The 20,910-nt window shown below is 47.6% G+C and overlaps 1 protein-coding gene across 1 annotated transcript; it reads left to right on the top strand.

Annotated features, from left to right (window-relative positions):
• The first annotated feature begins 161 nt into the window (after positions 1-161).
• Positions 162-20,442, top strand: FAM89A (family with sequence similarity 89 member A). Its single transcript, XM_069572561.1, has 2 exons — positions 162-562; positions 19,357-20,442. Exons 1-2 carry the CDS (start codon positions 290-292, stop codon positions 19,618-19,620), a joined length of 537 nt encoding a protein of 178 aa, XP_069428662.1. The 5' UTR covers positions 162-289; the 3' UTR covers positions 19,621-20,442.
• The last annotated feature ends 468 nt before the right edge of the window (positions 20,443-20,910 follow it).

Below are 20,910 nucleotides of genomic sequence, written 5' to 3'. Positions count from 1 at the left end.
GCTAAGTGGGCGGGGCCGCAGGAAAGCGGGGGAGGCGGGGCGTCAAGAGGGCGCGGGCGCGGGGCGGGGACTCAGGGAGGGGGCACGGGCAGGGGGCAGGGCAGGGACGCAGGGAGGGGGCACGGGCAGGGGGCGGGGCGCGGGGGCGGAGGCGCGGAGAGGGGCGGGGCAGCGAGGTGGGGAGGGGAAGTGGGCGGAGCACCCCCGGAAAGGGGGCGGGCTGGGGAGCAAGGGCCCCAGGCAGCGGCGGCGGCTGCGGACCCGAGAGCGCGCGGTCAGGCCGGACGGGATGAGCGGAGCCGGGGCTGCTGGCTCCGTGCGCGGGCTGCGGGTGGACGGGCTGCCTCCGCTGCCCAAGAGCCTGAGCGGGCTGCTGCACTCGGCGTCGGGCGGCGGCGCGTCGGGGGGTTGGAGGCACCTGGAGAGGTTGTACGCGCAGAAGTCGCGCATCCAGGACGAGCTGAGCCGCGGGAGCGCGGGAGGCGGCGGGGCTAGGGCGGCGGCGCTGCCCGCCAAGCCCCCCAACCTGGACGCCGCGCTGGCCCTGTTGCGCAAGGAGATGGTAAGGGAGGTCCGCGGGCCGGAGCGGGGGTCCTTCCCAGCTGGGCTCGCCCTTCTGGGAAAGTTCGCCGGAAGTCCCCGCGCCACCCGCCCGTCTCAGGCTCTTTGGCCCCAGGCGCCGACGAGTACAGGGACACTGGCCTCTCAGCTACCCCGTTTTGCTTGTCCTCTCTGTGCCCACTACTGGACCCTCGCCCAGGGAGGTACCCCTTCCAGAAGGCAGCTTTCTGGAGACCCGGCGCTGCTCGTCCGGCCCCAGCAGGCTCAGAGACCCAGGAGGCGCGGCGTGGGGCTGGCGCTTGGCCTCGGGCCGGGGGCGGCTGGTCACCCCTCCCCAGGGGGCAGCAGATCTCCCGGGGTCGAGGGGGGGCGGCCTTCACTGCCCCCGCGGGGTTAAGAGCTGTGTGCAATTGTGTTTTCCTGCCCTGAAGAGGACAGCTTTTTGTCCGAGCGAGTGTAGACTGCGGATTGGAACAGCTCTCGCCCCCTCCCCCTCGTCCAGGGCGCGTGCAGAATCGGATTACAGCGGAGCGGCTCCTGCCGGCAGATGCCGGGAAAGTGGCCGCTCACCCTGATAGTCTCCGCGTGGTGGCCGGTTCCCCAGTCCCGCTAGAGAGGACTGGGGCGGTGGCGTCTTCGCCGTGTGGGTGAAGTCCATGTGGGTTCTTCAGGTTGTGCCTGGGCTGCAAACAATGGGGTTTGGTTTTTCTCGGTGGTTGGGAAGTATGTTAGGTGTTCGTGGACTAGGACTAATGAGTTAAGGAGAAGCCAAAAGCAGCTCAGGGGTCTCCAGCTTTCTCCAAGCTTAGGCCAGCTCAGAAGACAACAGAAAAACTTACTCCTAACGCTCCTGCAGGCCTCTGATCACCTTTCTTGGACACTCTCTCTGTTTAGAATTTGCCCTTTCCTTTTACCTAATGCAGAGTCCCCCCTCTCCTGGCACAGGTAAATACTTTATTAAGGAAATCTAATATATGAAAAATTTTTTTGTCCCCCAAAATAAATTGGCACCTAAATTTATTATAGGAATCCTTTAAATATGCTTTTAGTGTATTAAGATATTATTTAGAAAAACTCAATTTATGCATTTCTTTCGGGAAAATATCTGTCCTGAAAAGTAAGAATTAAATCTAGAAACAGCGTTAACACCTTTTAAGCAATTCAGTATTGTCTTCCCACTCTGTGGCTGCCGTTGAAGTGATTTCCAGTTCTCCCTGAGAAGATTTTCTAAGCTTCTTACAGAATGACTTAAATTTCAAGCCAGCTGTTTTTATTAATTAATCAGCATTAATCAACACCAGCATTGCACAGCTGGAAAGCTGTGTTTTCATTAGATAAGCTTGCACCCAGTATGTTTAGTCTGAACTTGGATGCAGCAAAAATAAAGAGGGTGAAACAGGAAGACTCATCCTGGTTAATTTACGGGACCAGAGACAGGAAAACCTCAGGCCACTCCCCTTGTGAAGCTCTCTCTGGTTTATAAACATGCTCTGGAGTCTTGCACACTCCCAAGTAACCATGCTGTTCCTGAAAGTGTTTTTCCAGGTCCCTCCTGGTGCAACCAAACTACAGTCACAGCCTCCTTCTAATTATGCCCTGGACCAGAGCTCTTTCTCAGCCTATCGGAAACACAAGAAAAATAAACAGCCGTCTGATATTTAGCTGAGATAAAGACAAAACATGGCTACAGGCCTTAACAAGTCCCTTTCAAGGAATGTCACAAAGTCTTTAGGAGTGCTCTGGGTTTTTTTGCCTTTTTTTTGCCCCACTAGGGTAGTGGGGTCTGAGTGGTCGCTTCAAACTGAGGCTCCCATGGGGGTGGGGGTGGAGGCTTGCAAGATTAGAGGTGAGAGTTTGTGCTTGAATCATCTGCCCAGTAGTCTGTGTTGATCTATTTAATTTGAAGGCCTTAAGTAAACTCTGTGCCCGGGGAACTAACAAGAAGTCCTGGCAGACTGTAGTTAGTTGCTTTTTAAACAGTCGTATACAAGCGCAGAGGAGCAGTAGTGTGGAGCCCTCAGAATGCGACTGCATTTTAAGAAGAGAATGGGTGATAGAAAATCCAGACTGACGTGCGCTCCTGTTGGAATAGGGCAGGTGTGGACATTCCAACTGAGAGGACGGGTTGGGGCCAAGTGGGCAGAGGAAAGCCTCAGGAATAGCAACGGAACAAGTAAAGCCAGAGAACTGGCTTTGAAGAGTTAATGTGAAAGGAAGGTGCTTAGAAGGGCGAGCTGGCTGAGCTTGGGAGGTACTGGAGATGTACGTGGAGCGATGAGAGCCTGCAACAGCCTGGAGATCCCGGAATGTGAAACGAGAATCACATGGGAGACACTTCATTGAAATAGAATCCACAGGACTTGCTGGGTAAATATCAGAGTCAGGATGGTGATGATAAGGAACCAGACATGACTTGTCTTTTTTCCAATAGTTTTATTTATGCTATTTATTTGACTGTGCTGGCTTTTCTTTAGTTGTGGTGAGCACAGGCTACTGTCTAGTTGCAATGAGAGGGCTTCTTATTATGGTGGCTTCTCCTGAAGAGGACAGGCTCGAAGGTGCTCAGGCTTCAGTAGTTGTGGCTCCTGGGCTCTAGAGCACAGGCTCAGTAGTTGTAGTGCATGGACTTAGTTGCTCTGTGGATGTGGGATCTTCCTGGACCAGGGATTGAACCTGTGTCTCCTGCATTGGCAGGCGGATTCTTTACCACTGAGCCACCAGGGAAGCCCCGAGCAATAACTTAAGTTTTTTTAATGGAAAGTGCCCCTAAGCAAAACAATAATTATAGTCGAGCTTCCCTGATGGCTCAGTTCAGTTCAGATAAGTCGTTCAATCAAGTCCAACTCTTTGCGACTCCATGGACTGCCTGCCCCACGCCAGGCTTTCCTGTCCTTCGTCAATTCCAGGAGCTTACTCAAACTCATGTCCATCAAGTTGGTGGTGCCATCCAACCATCTCATCCTCTGTCATCCCCTTCTCCTGCCTTCAATCTTTCCCAGCATCAGGGTCTTTTCCAATGAGTCAGTTCTTCGCATCAGGTGGTCAGAGTATTGGAGTTTCAGCTTCAGCATCAGTCCTTCCAGTGAATGAATATTCAGTGATTTCCTTTAGGATTGATTGGATCTCCTTGCAGTCCAAGGGACTCTCAAGAATCTTCTCCAACATGCTTCTTCAAAAGCATCAATTCTTCTGTGCTCAACTTTCTTTATAGTCCAATCCTCACATCCAAACATGACTACTGGAAAAATCATAGTTTTGACCAGACAAACCTTTGTTGGCAAAGCAATGTCTCTGCTTTTTAATATGATGTCTAGGTTGATCATAGCTTTTCTTCCAAGGAGCAAGCGTCTTGTAATTTCATGTCTGCAGTCACCATCTGCAGTGATTTTGGAGCCCAGAAAACGGAGTCTATCGCTGTTTCCATTGTTTCCCCATCTATTTGCCATGAAGTGATGGGACTGGATACCATGATCTTAGTTTTCTGAATGTTGAGTTTTAAGCCAGCTTTTTCGCTCTCCTCTTCCACTTTCATCAAGAGGCTCTTTAGTTCTTCCCTTTCTGCCATAAGGGTGGTGGTATCTGCATATCTGAAGTTGTTGATATTTCTCCCGGCAATCTTGATCCCAGCTTGTGCTTCATCCAGCCTAGCATTTGGCATGATGTACTCTGCATATAAGTTAAATAAGCACGGTGACAATATATAGCCTTGACGTACTCCTTTCCCGACTTGCAACCAGTCTGTTGTTCCATGTCTAGTACTAACTGTTACTTCTTGACCTGCATACACATTTCTCAGGAGACAGGTAAGGTGGTCTGGTATTCCCATCTCTTTCAAAATTTTCCACAGTTTCTTGTGATCCACACAGTCAAAGGCTTTGGCATAGTCAATAAAGCAGAAGTAGATGTTTTTCTGGAATTCTCTTGCTTTTTCGATGATCCAGTGGATATTGGCAATTTGATCTCTACTTCCTCTGCCTTTTGTAAATCCATCTTGAACATTTGGAAGTTCATGATTCACATACTATTGAAGCCAGGCTTGGAGAATTTTGAGCATTACTTTGCTAGCGTGTGAGATGAGTGTAATTGTGCAGTAGTTTGAACATTCTTTGGCATTGCCTTTCTTTGGGATTGGAATGAAAACGGACCTTTTCCAGTCCTGTGGCCACTGCTGAGTTTTCCAAATTTGCTGGCATATTGAGTGCAGCACTTTCACAGCATCATCTTTCAGGATTTGAAATAGCTCAACTGGAATTCCATCACCTCCACTAGCTTTGTTCATAGTGATGCTTCCTAAGGCCCACTTGACTTCGAATTCCAGGATGTGTGGCTCTAGGTGAGTGATCACACCATCGTGGTTATCTGGGTCATTAAGATCTTTTTTGTGTAATTCTTCTGTATATTGTTGCCACCTCTTCTTAATATCTTCTGCTTCTGTCTCCTAATGGCTCAGTAGTAAAAAAAAATCTGTCTGGCAGTGCAGGAGACATAGATTCAATCCCTGATCTGGGAAGATCCCGCACGCTGTAGCGCAACTAAGCCCCTGCGCCATGACTCTTAAGCCTGTGCTCTAGACCCCGGGGGGCCGCAGCTGCTGAGCCCACATGCCGCAGTTCCTGAGGCCCGTGCGCTCTAGAGCCTGTGCCCAGCAACTGGAGCAGCTGCTGCAGCGGGAAGCCTGAGCACCACAGCTAGAGAGCAGCCTCTGCTCGCCGCAACTGCAGAGAAGTCCTCGAGGGAAACAAGACGTGGCACAGCCATAAATAAATAAATACATAAATAATAACTTTAAAATTACCGTCCTAGCACCTGATCACTTTACTATTTGGGGATATCTCCTGGTAGGCACAGTGTAAATGTTTTCCTTCAGTTCAGTCACTCAGTCGTGTCCGACTCTTTGCGACCCCATGAATCGCAGCACGCCAGGCCTCCCTGTCCATCACCAACTCCTGGAGTTCACTCAGACTCACGTCCATCGAGTTGGGGATGCCATCCAGCCATCTCATCCTCGGTCGTCCCTTCTCCTCCTGCCCCCAATCCCTCCCAGCATCAGAGTCTTTTCCAATGAGTCAACTCTTCTCATGAGGTAGCCAAAGTACTGGAGTTTCAGCTTTAGCATCATTCCCTCCAAAGAAATCCCAGGGCTGATCTCCTTCAGAATAGACTAGTTGGATCTCCTTGCAGTCCAAGGGACTCTCAAGAGTCTTCTTCCTTACGTCATCTTATTTGATTTTTATAACTTCTCCACTAGATAGATACTGAAAGTCTACATTTTAAAAAATAGGATTCAGAATTTAAGTAGCTCACCTAATGTGACAATCTCAGCCAGACGTGTCTGCCTCCAAGACCCTGTTAAATCATAGGGTTTTACTGCTTTGAGGGGACACATGTTGCAAGTATTTTTTAGGTCAGTGTATATTAAAATGTCTTAACTCCATGGAGCACCATTATGTGGCAGTAATAACTTTGGTCATTCATCACTGGGAAAATGGGGGTCATCACAGCAATAAGGGAGTCAGGAGAAGTGGCTGCTTATGGGGGAAGGTGGTTTGCTGTCGCATCGGTGGAAGAGTATGTTAAACGTTTCAGAACGTGGAGCCAGAGGCTGGCAGAGCCTGGCCTGCAGATAACTGATTGACGGATGTTCAGGGCAGAACACGGGGAGCTGGTGTTGAGGGGCGCCTGTGTGGGTGACGCCCTGCTCTGCTTTGAGCGTCCTGATGTCCACTGGAGTTTCAGCACTTCCTGTGCTAGTAATGGGCTTTCTCTGAAGTTCTGTGCCGTTGTGAGCTCCCTTCCCCTCCCCCAGCGAGCCCATTTGGAGAGCTGTGAGGGTCAGACAGATGCTTTTTGCTCTTTAGACCTGAAAGCATCCTTTAAAACAAGAAGTTCAGATTGTTCTCCCCCCCACCCCCCCAACATCAGAGAGTATATTTGGATTGTATCAGACAGATGTTTGCCACATGTCTGCTGCTTATAAAGTGCTGTGGAGGATACAGGGCTGAACTAGGGTATAGGGCTGAACTATCTAGGTGTTAAGGAGCTTATAACATCTATCAGAGGTGGGCATCTTTACAGGAATACAATTGCTGTAGTTTAGACCGTGTGTCACTTTTCATGTCTGAAGACTTTATTAATAATAGAGACTCAGTTTGAACCAGCTCTTGCAAAAGGAGAACCTTGTAGGGCTGGATGTGTACAGAGGCAGCCTAGAACCAGGGTTGGTGGGGAACCCAGGAAGGCTGCTGCAATCTTCTTTACCCTCCTTTCCCCCCCCCCACTACATTTTGGAATGTGACTGTCTACAGTGTCCACACTCCCAGTTTCAGCTATGCTTCTTACTGCCACTTTGGAAATACTGTGTGGAAGAATACCAGTGGGCCCAGCTTGGGGGGTCTGGACAGCTATTGGTGACTGAGGCCAAGATCGTGTTTTATTTACTAAGGTGATGTGACTGTGTGGATGGGGTGCAGGGCTGGGCATCCCTAAAAGAAGAGTTTGCAGAAATGCTGGACAGCCAAAATATAAGATATCTAGTATTTTTAAGCATTTTTTCTTTTTTAACTTTTTATTTTATATTGGGGTATAGCTGATTAACAAAACAATGTTGTGATAGTTTCAACTGAACAGTGAAAGAACTCAGCCAAACATACACATGTATCCATCTCCCCCAAATTCCCCTCCCATCCAGGCTCCCACATAACGTTGACAGAGCTCCATCTGCCGTACTGTAGGTCCTTGTTGGTTATCCATTTTAAATATAGCAGTGTGTACATGTCCATTCCAAACGCCCTCACTGTCCCTTCCCCTCATTCTCCCTACACCCCCACCCCACTGCCATAAGTTTGTTCTTTAAGGCTTTGAGTTTTTTTTCTGTTTTGTAAATAAGTTCATTTGTATCATTTTATATTTCACATATAAGGGATGTTGGGTTTCCCTGGTGGCTCAGACAGTAAACAATCTGCTTGCAACCCAGGAGACCTGGGTTCAGTCCTGGGTTGGGAAGATACCCTGGAAGAGGGTGTGGCAATCCACTCCAGTATTGTTGCCTGGGAGGTCTCATGGACAGAGGAGCCTGGAGGGCTGCAGTCCATAGGGTCACAAAGAGTCAGATATGACTGAGTGACCAGCACCTCCACTTTCTTATAAGGGGTGTCATACGATATTTCTCCTCTGTCTGCCTTCCTTCACTCAGTATGACAATCCCTGGGTCTATGCATGTTGCTGAAAATGGCATTTTTTCCTTTTTAATGGCTGAGTAATACTCCATTGTGTATGTTCCATATTCTCTTAATCCATTCCTCTGTTGATGGGCGTCTAGGTTGCTTCCATGTCTTGACTATTGTAAACAGTGCTGCAACAAACATTGGGGTGCACGTATCCTTTCGGATCATGTTTTTCTCTGGATATGTGCCCAGGAGTGGGACTGCAGGGTGCTATGGTAGCTCTATATTTAGCTTTTTAAGGAACCTCCATACTGTTCTGCATAGTGGCTGTACCAATTTTACTCCCTGCAGACCTCTTTCTGGATAAAAATACTTTGGCTTCAAGGGCCCCACAGCTTGAAAGATTTTTATCTGGTATGCTGACAGGCTAGCTTGGCTCAGAGGATCTTCGTTGGCATTTCAATCCTTGTATGTGGTTGAAGCACACACGTGACTCTCAGAGTCCACAGGGATCCTGGCACACATCTTTCCTTGCAGGGTTCTTCAGAGACCACTGCCCAGCAGCCCTGTAAGTTTAGCTCATCAAGCTTCTTAGGTCCTCAGAAGCATCACATGAAAATGTAGAGGCAGAAAGAGAGCCTCAGACATGGGGTCGGGAGATGGCAGATCTCTGAGGATTCTTGAGTTCCACTTCTCAAACCATCAGCAGCACCTTTCTAAATAGTAACTTTGAAAACTTTCTGCCTCATTTTTTCTTTTTTTTCCAAACTATCCAATAGTTGTTTTGGTTACCCACCTGTGAGTGGGAAGTTGTCCACACAGAACTTTTGAATTCCTGAACTGCAATGGTTTGGGTGAAGAATTGAATCTGAGAAAAAAGGTTTGATTCCTGAGAGCAGCAACACTTCGCTAAGTTGTATCCAACTTTTTGCCACCCCATGGACTGCAGCTCACCAGGCTTCCTTAGCCTTCACCATCTCCCGGGGCTCGCTCAAACTCATGCCCATCTAGTCAGTGCTGCCATCCTACCATCTCATCCTCTGTTGCCCCCTTATCCTCCCACCTTCAATCTTTCCCAGCACCAGGGTCTTTTCTAGTGAGTTGGCTCTTCCCATCAGGTGGCCAAAGTATTGGAGCTTCAACTTCAGCATCAGTCCTTCCAGTGAAAATTCAGAGTAGATTTCCTTTAGGATTGACTGGTTTGATCTTGCTGTCTAAGGGACTCTGAATATTCTTCTCCAGAACCACAATTTGAAAGCATCAGTTCTTTTGGCGTTCAGCCTTCTTTATGGTCTAATTCTCATATCCGTCCATGACTACTAGAAAAACCATAATCTTGACTCTATGGACCTTTGTTTGTTGGCAAAGGGGTGTCTCTGCTTTTTAAGACACTGTCTAGGTTTTTATAGCTTTTCTTCCTAGGAGTAAGTGTCTTTTAATTTTAGTTGAGACAACACCTAAATGCCTGACAGCCTTGTGTGGTGAACTAGAAACCAGGAGACGGGCATGAGCTTGAATAGCCCAGATCCCCGCAGAGTTCAGTCTTCACCCTATACGAGGCAACAGGGTCTCAGAGAGGGGGTTTGAGTCTTTAAATGGGCTTATGGTTGGAGGTCCAGTCTCAAGGCAAGCCCACGAGTGCCATTTGGAATAAGAGTGTTAGCTCTCAATGCAGGATTCTTGGTTGGCCTTGGTCAAAGGAGATTGGGGATGGCCACTGGCCTTTAATATCGTGTGGACACCAACCCTTTTTCTTGCTTTTTATGTCAGTTGTCTAAAAACACTAGACACTGACATGAAGTTTTCTGTTTATTGTCCAAGAACTTGGTTTCCTGATTTTTAGCTTCAGATTTTCTTCCTTTCCTGAATCTACTCTCGCAGAGAGGCAGTTTCAATTAGTTATCATTCAAGAAAATGACAAAATGCAAACTAACCTTCAGATGGGTATTGAATTCCCATGTGTCGTGAGTCAAGTCATGCTTTTTCCTCTAGTCCTACTTGACTCTTAGAATCAGCTGCGTTCTGTGTGCATTCCTCATCGTAACTAGTGAACTCTCAGGCCTTTGACACATCCTCGATGAATGGTCCGCTGTTTGTGATCCCAGAATTGAGGGATTGGAAGGAAAGCATCCCATTTCCCTTCTCTGCCTTCTCCCCTGCAATTTCATTTTCATAATTTAAAAAAGTTTTTTTTACAGAAATAGTCACCCAAGGGAATAACAGTTCTTACATAGGAATATCTTTTGCAGTGATATATAGTAGTATTCTATAATAATAATATATAACAGTGATACAATAGTATACAATTGTTGAAGAGAATGTGGTAACTATGTAAATGAACATAGGTGTTCAAGGTTTGGAAAAGTGAATTACAAAACAGTACCTAAATACATTTGTATGTGCAGTGTGTCTTGAGGGAGGTATGCTAGACAGCTAAAAGTGGATATGCTTAGAACAGTAGTTCTTAAATTATGGTCTGAGGACACCTATGGGTTCCCAGAGCCTTTTGTGGGGGTGTCCATAATTAGGTGGTGATCATATGGGCAAATGTGACTTTCCAAAATAGTACCTAAGGAAATATTTGGAGGGTCTACATTCAGTGAATCAATTTTCCACATTTTTCATGGAACTAACGCTTGGTGCATGGTTAAAAGATCCATTCAAAATGCAAGACTGGTGGGTTTTAATGAAACAGTGTTAAAAGCTCATTGGCATAGTTTCAAATTCCACACTGGAGCCAGCTTAAGGATAGTGCCAAATAAGAATATCCACTGTTAACTTGAAAGGTGGTTTAAATGCTCCTTTTTCCCAAGTACATACCTATGTGAGGCCAGGTGTATTTCAACTAAAAAAGCGTGTTATGAAAGATCAAGTACAGAAGAAGATAAGCCAGACATTAAAAAGATTTCTTACACAATCCCATTTATAAAAATGTGATTTATGTTAGCAGTGGGTGTAGTGTTTTTGAATGGCTTTATATGACAGTTTCTCAATTTTCATTTCTAATGAGGTAACTATTGATAGGTATAATTTACATAAACAGGAGCTCTTTGGGACCCTCAGTAATTTTAAAAGTCTAAAGGGGTCCCAACCAAGACCAAAACACTCTAAGATTGCTGCATTAGGACATGAAATTAGGGAAGACTGTATAATTATGAGCCATTGAATTTTTAATATAGCTAGAATATTTTAGTTTTGTAATTGGGAAAGGATTTAGTAAAGGAATATGCAAAGACATGTCTTAAAGACAGTGGCCAATTGCCTTTTTTCTTTTTCCTTCTCTGCGTAGGACAGAATGAGAGGAAACAGGCTTCATTGGTACAACCATTATTGTAGGTTAGAGATGGACAGGATGTCTTCACTAGCACTGCTGAGCTGCAGAATGGGCTCCATCCACCAGCGTGGGCGCCTTCAGGTGTAGCTCCTGGTCTGCTTGCTCTCTGTCAATCACCAGGGCTCTTTTGAGGCAGTCCTCAGCTCGGTGGGGCTGCAGCATTAAGAGGAGATGAGGTTGACAGACGCATACCCCCTGGGGAGGAGCTGAGTGACTGATGAAGCCTGCTTAGGGAGCCCAGAATCACAGTTCACCTGGGGGCTTGGGGTCCTGCAGGAGTATCTCCGGCCAGCTCAGGCAGCTGAGTTCATAGCTCTTTCTCTGTTAGATCAACACTGATGAAGCTTTTCTCTTTGGTCTTCTCCTTTTAAACAGTATGCAGGTCAGCGTTCTGTCAACACATCCTTTATTCAGAAATCAGGTTATGATCCATTAAGTCACTGCGATCTTTATTACATTCCAGTCCTGCGGATGCATACTAGACACTCATTAAATTTGGGGCATTTACTAATAGTGTTGTCTAAAATAAATTTACAAGCCATTTATTATGTTTTTAAAAGTTCATTATGAGTTAATACATATTCATGGTAGAAAATCTGGAAAACTCAGAAAGGTGAAAGTCAAAGAGTTAGTCAGTCATGTCTAACTCTTGTGACCTCCATGGACTCTCTAGCCCACCAGAATCCTCTGTCTATGGGATTCTCCAGGCAAGAATACTGGAGTGGGTTGCCATTCCCTTCACCAGGGGATCTTCCCAACCCAGGGATCGAACCCAGGTCTCCTGCATTGCAGGCAGGTCCTTTACCATCTGAGCCACCAGAGAAAATTCAGAAAAGCCAATAGTAAGAGTCACCTGTGATCTCAGCAGCGTGCTGCCCCAGCGGACATGGCGCCCTCTCCCGGTGTTGTCTGTGTGGGCAGCGCAGGCTGATGGTCAGGCATGCGTGCTGGAGCCCTGCCGCCTGGCTGCAGCCCCCTGCTCTTAGTGAAGGGCCGGCATCTGTCAGGGCTCAGTTTCCTCATGGTAGCAGAATCCACACCTGCTTCACAAAACAAGGATGAGGATTACCTATTTGTGTACAGCTGAGATTTTCTACTCCAAAGCCACTAGCGATGAACTGGTTAGCTGGCGAAAAGTTATATGATACTTTAAAGCTTTTGATAGGCATTGCCAGTGAGTCCTGCTGAGAGGTTTTACAAGCATGCAGCCCTACTAGCAATGCACATAAGTTATATGCTTTATTATAACTGCTAAGTCACTTCAGTCGTGTCCGACTCTGTGCGACCCCATAGACGGCAGCCCACCAGGCTCCCCCGTCCCTGGGGTTCTCCAGGCAAGAACACTGGAATGGGTTGCCATTTCCTTCCCCAGTGCATGAAAGTGAAAAGTGAAAGTGAAGTCGCTCAGTCGTGTCTGACTCTTAGCGACCCCATGGACTGCAGCCCACCAGGCTCCTCAGTCCATGGGATTTTCCAGGCAAGAGTACTGGAGTGGGGTGCCATTGCCTTGTCTAGTTTTTAAAATTAAGAGTAACTGCTTGTTGGAAAAAAATTTTTTTAGCAGTACAGAAGGCTGTAAATATCCAGTCCCACTTTGCAGAAGTAAATTCTGCTCATGGACATTTTCTCTTCTAGTCAAAAGCTTGCATGCGTGTATGCCTAATGTATAAAGTGAGGTCCTGCTCAGCATACTATTCTGTACCTTGGACTTTTGTGCCTAATGGTGGGCGTTCATCAGTGTCCTACTCTTGTACTTAGAGAGCTGCTCTTTTAAGTAACTGCCTGGTTTTTATCGTATGTGTGTGTGTGTTCAGTTGCCAAGTCGTGTCTGACTCTTTGTGACCCCATGGACTGTTGCCCACCAGGCTCCTCTGTCCATGGGATTTCCCAGGCAAGAATACTGGAGTGGGTTGCCATTTGCTTCTCCAGGGGATCTTCCCAACCCAGGGATCAAACCTGGGTCTCCTGCATTGCAGGCAGATTCTTTACCACTGAGCCACTACAGAAACCTTTTTATTGTATGACTATAACATGATTTTCTCAGTCAAGTTTCTATCATCTGTTATGTTTCAAACTAAAGGTTCCCCCACCAGAGTTTTTCTGCATCTGTCTCCATATTTTGAGGCCCCCCGTTCTTGAGTCTATAGCTTAACTTCAGACCTATACATCCCTTGTACCATGTGAGGTGGGGTATTTTTCATCTTCTGGTTGAGGAATCACAGCAGTAGGAAATAGTGGACTGGCAGGGGAGAGGCTCATCGCAGAAGGACCCCAGCGTGACCGCTGGGGCTAAGCTGTGCTGGCGCCAGGTTTACTCCCCTCCCCCACCCTGGGCCCAGTATGGACCTGGGTACAAATAAGACCGTCTCCTCGTATGTTTGTCTTGTTTTCTACTCATTGCTGTATTTCAGAAAAAGTTGCTTTTATGTCTCTTGAAAAAGACATAAAAGAGTTTCATACAAGCAGGAGAATTACCCCCACCGTTTGTTTTTGGGCTTTCCTGGTGGCTTTTGGTTTCTTAAATAAAACAGACTGTTTTTCTTAAGTATATTTTTTACTTCTAAAAACTTCCTAAAATTTTTCATGATGCTTTGTTTGCAATCAACATTAATTTCCCACTGCAGTTCTCTTTCATCTCCTAAGCCTCGTATCCTAATGGTAACATTTCTATTATCATCTAAAAGTCAGGAAGCACTTCCTCCCTAACCTTACCTTCCAGGGATATTCAGGGACTTGGCAACCCGAAACCCAGCTGGGAGCCACCATCCTGTCTGAGGTGTGTACATGTGGCCAGCCCATTGTGAGTTTTGAAACTGTTTGGAGGGTGGTTCAGGATTGTTTGGCCCTATTGTTGGAGATGCTGGGGATGAGAGAGCCACCTGTGTGTACAGCAGGCGCGGTGATCAGGAAGGAAGCAGGAAGCCTGAACAGAGAGAGGAAGGAGTCAGGCCAGTTTAAAGCGTGGAGATGAGTGGCTTGTTCTTGATTGTCTCAGAGGTCTATGGCAAGGGGCTACAAGCTTCCCTGGTGGCTCAGAGGTTAAAGCTTCCGCCTCCAATGCGGGAGACCTGGGTTCGATCCTTGGGTTGGGAAGAGCCCCTGGAGAAGGAAATGGCAATCCACTCCAGTATTCTTGCCTGAAGAATCCCATGGACGGAGAAGCCTAGTAGGTTACCGTCCACGGGGTCGCAAAGAGTCGGACACGACTGAGCGACTTCACCTTCATCTTCAAGAATTCTGTACTTTTCTAAAATGAGGCTGTCTGAATTTTTCGGCTGGGTTTTCAGAAAAGAGCTGTGTTTTCTGAATCCAGCTGTGACTCAGCGCCTGTCCTTTAGGGAACACATCACTAAGGTGACGTGCTTCTGCAGCGGGATGAGGACAGAGGTGAGGGTTAGTGGGCTTGCTGAGGGCGTGTGCCCCTGCCTCTCCCCACTGTTTTTCTGGAATGATGAGAAGTTCTTGTTTGTGAGTGATTTAATCGTGTCCTAAAACATAACTGCAGTTTAGTTCTGTTGGCCGGGCCTTCTCTCTGCTTCCCACACCCCGGAGTCTTATGCCCTCCTGTTGAGAGCCTGCTCTATGTCCCTGCTTCCCAGCTGCTGGCTCTGCAGTGAGCACTCAGGAAGAAATCTTCGTTTGTCTCTTTTCCTGTCAGGCAAGAGGTGAGTGCTTTTCTGATGACATGGTGAGAACCATGTGGCCTGTGGCTTTCCTCAGGGGCACCTTGGGGTGGAGCCAGGAGCCTGTGGATCCCAAACCCACTGCCGGGCCACTTCACCACCAGATGCTCTCTGGGAGGGCATCGGGGTCTCTATAGCTTTCCCTTGGTCACCAGTGTCTGAGTTTCCTCCACAAGGATCTGTACTGGGTGCTGAGGGACCCAAGGGGCAGATGGGTCCATGCTTTCTGGGTGTGTCCTCACGTGGGAGAAGGAAGACCATGTGCACCCACAGCAAAGGTAGAGAGTGGTCATCGCCGTGAGACAGGCAGAGATGGTGAGGGAAGGTGAGGCGCACTGGTGACTGAGTCCGTCCAAGTCAGAAGAGAGGAGGGGGAGCTGGTGTTGCACTGACTTGTTGCTGCGCTGGGTCTTCATTGCCGCACGCGGACTTTCTCTAGTTGCGGTGTGCAGGCTTCTTGTTGCAGTAGCCTCTCTTATTGTGGAGCATGGCCTCTAGGGCTCTAGGGCTTCAGTGGTTGAGGCTTGCAGGCTCTACCGCACAAGCTCAAAAGTTGTGGCGCGTGGGCTTAGTTGCTCCATGGTCTGTGGGATCTTCCTGGATCAGGGATTGAGCCGTCTCTCCTGCATTGGCAGGTGGATTCTTAACCACTGGGCCACCTGGGAAGCCCGGGATGCAGTGGGAAGCAATTATCTTCCAATTTAAAAAAATTAAAAAAGGTAAGGAAAAAACTTGGAGAATTAAATAAAATGAATCTGATGCTATTAAAATAAAAAAAAAAACAACAGGGCCAGGGGGCAGTCAGGAGGAAGGGGCCTCCCTGGCCGGTGGAAGAGGCACAGGGAGAATTGTCCAGATCAGATTATGGGATGCCGCCTAGGGATTTTCGATTTACTTCTAGAAAATTCAGGTGAAAATGTTTAAACTACCTCAGCAGGGGAAGAGGTGTCCTGGGTGGGAAGCTAGATTGCTCCTGTATGTACTTAGCTCCTGTCCTCCTGGCTAATCTGGAGGGTTGCTGGTGAACCAGAGGAAGCTGAATCTCACGTCTGAAGAAGGAGGCCCTGAGAAGCCAGGCTGTGGGCATGCACATGTGCTGTGTTTAAATCTCTGTTAAATTAGTCCAAACCCTTGGCATCTGTTGGCTTGTGTAACAGGCGTGTATAGGACTCTGCTGTATTCCTAGGTGGGTCAGACTTGGTTTCTAGGCCAGCGTTCCGCCCGATGACAAGGCAGCTTTGTGAGTCACCGGCTGCCACAGTGCAGAAAGGTCCAGGTTATGATCCAGCTCCCAGCCTGTGCGTCTCCCACGTAGGCCTGGGAAAGCCTCGGACACCTCAGCACCGAAGGAGAGCAACCTGGAGCCGCGCTCGGGGCGGCATGCGTTGAGGGAAGTCACGGCTTCTGCAGTCACCCGTGCCCACCTCCAGCGGTCCAGGAGAGTGGCAGGCCTGGCCGATGGCACATCGCTCTTCTACTTTTTCCTTCACAGTTTTGGGTTCGCTAGAGGTTAAAAACCCACCTGCCATTGCAGGAGACATGAGAGATTCGGGTTTGATCCCTGGGTCGGGAAGATCCCCTGGAGGAGGGCATGGCAACCCACTCCAGTATTCTTGCCTGGAGAATCCCATGGACAGAGGAGCCTGGCAGGCTGCTGTTCATGGGGTCACAAAGAGTCCGACAAGGCTTAGCAACTTAACAACAACAAAATAGCCAATTAACTTTCGAGAGTAGGATGCCTTGGAGCGGAGCGTGCCTGGGGCCACACCCCCAGTGTGCTGGAAGTCTCTTCCTGGGAACAACTTCTTTAGAAGTTCTACCATAGAAGGAATTCTGGGACGATGGGACTCACGTTGGAAACAACATGGCCTGCCTCTCTACCTGGTCTTCCTTTGAGTATCTTGGCTAACATCCCAGGTCAGTGTGAGTGGCTCCGTTTCCGTGGTCTGTTCAGAAGTACCAGAGAGGTCACTGGTGAACAAGAATGGTTGACGGTGTGAAGAGTGACCTGGAATTTAGTCTTGTCACCAGATAGCTTCTCTTGTGTAGAAAATATCATTGCTGGGTAATTATAAAGACTACATCTTTTGACATGCTCTGTGTTTCTTTTAAAAATATATTAATATTTAATTTATTTTAAATAATTTTTAAAATATATTTTAATTTTAATTTTTAAAATTATTAAAGTGTGATACCACATTTACAGGAGACTTGAAAAATACAGAACAAGGTTACATATAGTTCCACTATCAGTTCAGTTCAGTTCAGTCGCTCAGTTGTGTCCAACTCTTTGCAACCCCATGAACCACAACCCCATGAACAGGCCTCCCTGTCCATCACCACCTCCCAGAGTTCACTCAGACTCAACGTCCATCGAGTCGGTGATGCCATCCAACAATCTCGTCTTCTGTCATCCCCTTCTCCTCCTGCCCTCAATCTTTCCCAGCATCAGGGTCTTTTCAAATGAGTCAGTTCTTTGCATCAAGTGGCCAAAGTATTGGAGTTTCAGCTTTGGCATCAGTCCTTCCAACAAACACCCAGGACGGATCTCCTTTAGTATGGACAGGTTGGATCTCCTTGCAGTCGAAGGGACTCTCAAGAGTCTTCTCCAGCACCACAGTTCAAAAGCATCAATTCTTCTGCACTCAGCTTTCTTTATAGTCCAGGTCTCACATCCATACGAGACTACTGGATAAACCATAGCCTTGACTAGATGGATCTTTGTTGACAAAGTAATGTCTCTGCTTTTTAATATGCTGTCTAGTTTGGTCAGAAGTTTCCTTCCAAGGGGTAAGCGTCTTTTAATTTCATGGCTGCACTCACCATCTGCAGTGATTTCGGAGCCCAGAAAAATAAAGTCAGCCATTGTTTCCACTGTTTCCTCATCTATTTCCCATGAAGTGACGGGACCAGATGCCATGATCATAGTTTTCTTTAAGCCAGCTTTTTCAGTCTCCTCTTTCACTTTCATCACACACCACTATATATTAGTTATTTTTTTAAGTAGATAAATTAAGACGTTAGTTGGAGTTTTAATATCAAACCCTCAAAAATTAATGGACTAAATACACAGATAAGTAGAGGGATACAGTAGGCCAGAAAAGGCACTGTGAGCCAATTCAGCATAATTAAGATTTATGCAATTTCCACACCGCAGTAGGGTACCCATCCTGTTCAAGTTCCCCTACAGTGTAAACTAGGAGACACTGAAACATATCCAGGGACATAAAACAAGGTGCAAAGATTTCACGGTCTAAAGGTATTGAAATCATACCGAGTCTGTTCTCATATCACTGTGGAATTATGTTAGACATCAGTATCAAAAGACATTTGGAAATAACCCACATAATTTCAAGTGCGCTGTGACATCTACCAAGCGAGATCTTCAGCTTAGCCATTGAAAGCCTCAATAAAGTTAGATGAAAAAACCCACATATTCCGTGTTTGTGTGTGCTCTTTGCTGTGCATCTTGAGTGCGCTAGTGTAGTGCTTGGTATGTGGGAGACATTTGGTTGCTGTTTATTAAAATAGTTGATATTTCATTTAATCCTCCCAGTAGATTAAGAGAAATTATTTCATTTTGTCATCAAAGCATAGAGATGATAAATAACTTGCTCGAGAGCCCGGAAGCAGAAGGGCCCAGGGCAGGACTCCTGGCATCTGTTTAGTTTCCCATCTTGAGAGTCCCTGAGGTTGACTGCTCAGCAGCTTGCTCGGCGTCCCCATTCCCAGTGGCCCTGGACCTGGGCCGGAGTCAGAATCTAAAGGCTTCACAAGAGTGGTCCTCACGCACCGGAGAGAGTAGATGTGCTGGTCTGGGATGCATTTCCAGATGAATTAACCCCTCTCTCTCTGGGATTGATGAGAAAGAGGCATTTTCCTGTCCTGAATATTCTCTTTTTCCTGAGATAGGCCACTGGGGGGGGAGAGGAGCTTGAAGATAAATGTGTGGCTTTGAAATGTCCTTTGTTCCATTATCACTTGGGAAAATAGTTCTCAGGGGAATCTGTAGAGGCCCAGGTCTTACTCCCCAGGTTCTCTCTGGGGAGTGACCCCACAGCCATCTTAGGAGATGTCCTCTTATCCAAAGGAGAGGGAGTCTGACTCCTTGTGAGTCTGCAGACCCAGCTGATTGGAGGGTGGGTGCTCCAGGGGGCAACGTATGACGCTAACTGCCGAGCTGCTGGTTCTGGCACAGAGACTGTTGCCCCAGGAAGGAGAGAGCACGTGGGGGTCTCCTCTGAATCTGATCATAGCAGGAAGAGATGGCACCTTTGCATCTTGGAGTCCAAAGTGAAGCTGGCTGGGGCTCTCAAAATGTGCAAGGCTGTTGTTCTGCAGGACGGGCCAGATCGCCAGGCGATGTTCTGCAGGCCGGGCCCGCTGCCCCACACGTGTGGTTGTTCCCTGACATGTTGGGTGACGTCTGAGGTGTGGGCATTGCATAGTTAAGGTTTTCTCAAAACTGAAGAGCCAGAGCATTCAGGTGATGCTGTGAGTCACTGGCCATGTGGAGAGAACATGCTGGCACGGGCAGGTTGCTGACGGAGAGCACCGCTAAGATTCCACTCTGTTGCTGACATCTCGCTTTTACCTCCCTGCCCCATCCCTCAAGGTTGGCCTCCGACAGCTGGACATGTCCCTGCTCTGCCAGTTGTACAGCCTCTACGAGTCCATCCAGGAATACAAGGGAGCCTGCCAGGCAGCGGCCAGCCCAGACAGCACTTACGCTCTGGAGAACGGCTTCTTCGATGAGGACGATGAGTATTTCCAGGAGCAGAACTCCCTCCAGGATGGGAAGGAGCGAGGCCCGCCAAGGGACCTGACGCTGCCCGTCTCCCCACTCCCCAGCGGCGACTGGGTCCTGGACTCCATGTAAAGGGTGCAGGAGGCAGGCCACTGTCAGCATGGGCTTCTCTTCCGTGGGCCGTCCTCGAGCCTGTGGGACCAGCATTGCCAGCTTAATTTGCAGGCGGGGAGATGTGCCTGGGCGTGGGGGCCGTGGTCTGTTTGGAGGGCTACTTTCTGCTGAGTGATCTGGAGGTGCTCAGCAATCTCCTCACACCCCAGTCCTGAGACCCTGTGGCCAAGGGTTTATACTGAGAGAGTAATGAGAGGATCCCTGGAGAAGACCTCGTGTTCTGGGCAAGATGAAACAACTTGTATATAGCTATATTTCTACCAGTGGGGTTTGCTTCGGGTTTGCAGTGTGTGAGAGCTCACATTTCACTGCTGCCCTTCCTCAGGACCTTCTGCTGCCTTTCTTGCTGTTTCATGAGCTTCAAAGCCACGTGGTTGAGCTTTATTTATTTGTAAGGTGCATTACTAATTGTCCAGGGGACTCAGTAAAAAAACTGTACTGAGAAAGTAAACCTTTCAGGCCACACCAATCAAGAGACTTGCATTCTCTGAACCTGTCCAAATATTTTGTGTCTTTCTCTGTGCTTCAGAGATGGGTGGGAGACAGTGCAGAGATACCTCGAGTTGGGAAACAAAACTGGGGCAAGCGATGTGTATCAGTCACCGTGAGGTGGTGAACGTTTTCGGTTTTAAAGATTCTGGGTACCAGCTGTAGTATGTTAGAAGGCAAACTGTTCCACTCAATACGGTGATCACCTGAAGCCTTACTATATTTATTAAAATCTTTTATGAACACTTTACACTTTGTAGGTTAAAAGTAAAGATAAAAGGCTAAACTGTCTGTGGTTGTATATTATTTTGGTCTGAGTTACGACCCATCAACTTTCATAACTCGAATGCAATGAATCCCATCAGTGACTGGAAGAAAACTGCTGTTTGTTCCCTTGCCATTTAGAATTTTGAAAGACGCTTTGTTCCACTGTTGGCCCATCCTTAAGGCTGTTTTATCGGTAGACTGCACCATACTTAGGTCTCAGTACTGTTCAGTCATTGCATACTCTGGACCCCTTGCTCCTCTTCTCTTTGGTGCAATAATTGCTTATTAGGACCTTTTTTGGGTCAGAGTGAGGAAGGAAAACTCACCATTGTTAATCAGCCTGTTAACAGCCTGTTATGCACACAACACTGTGTCGGGAGCTGGGGTGAGGGGCAGAGGAGAAGAGGTCTCCTGCTCATTTTCTGTGTTGAAAATGGTCATTGAAATGAGGGGTGGCAGTAAATTGCCTTTAGCATGTGGCCTGACTGGTGG

The sequence above is a fragment of the Ovis canadensis genome, chromosome 25 (genome assembly GCF_042477335.2).
Source record: "Ovis canadensis isolate MfBH-ARS-UI-01 breed Bighorn chromosome 25, ARS-UI_OviCan_v2, whole genome shotgun sequence".
NCBI classification, from domain to species: Eukaryota; Metazoa; Chordata; class Mammalia; order Artiodactyla; family Bovidae; genus Ovis; species Ovis canadensis.
The sequence above is the reverse complement of the archived record's forward strand: the minus strand, read 5'-3'. Positions and strand labels throughout refer to the sequence as shown.

What these genes read in the sequence shown, in the direction of transcription:
- FAM89A (XM_069572561.1), top strand. Translation starts at nt 290, where the DNA reads ATGAGCGGAGCCGGGGCTGCTGGCTCCGTGCGCGGGCTGCGGGTGGAC. An exon ending in CCCTGTTGCGCAAGGAGATG is followed by an intron (nt 563 to 19,356) that starts GTAAGGGAGGTC and finishes CCATCCCTCAAG; the next exon opens with GTTGGCCTCCGACAGCTGGA.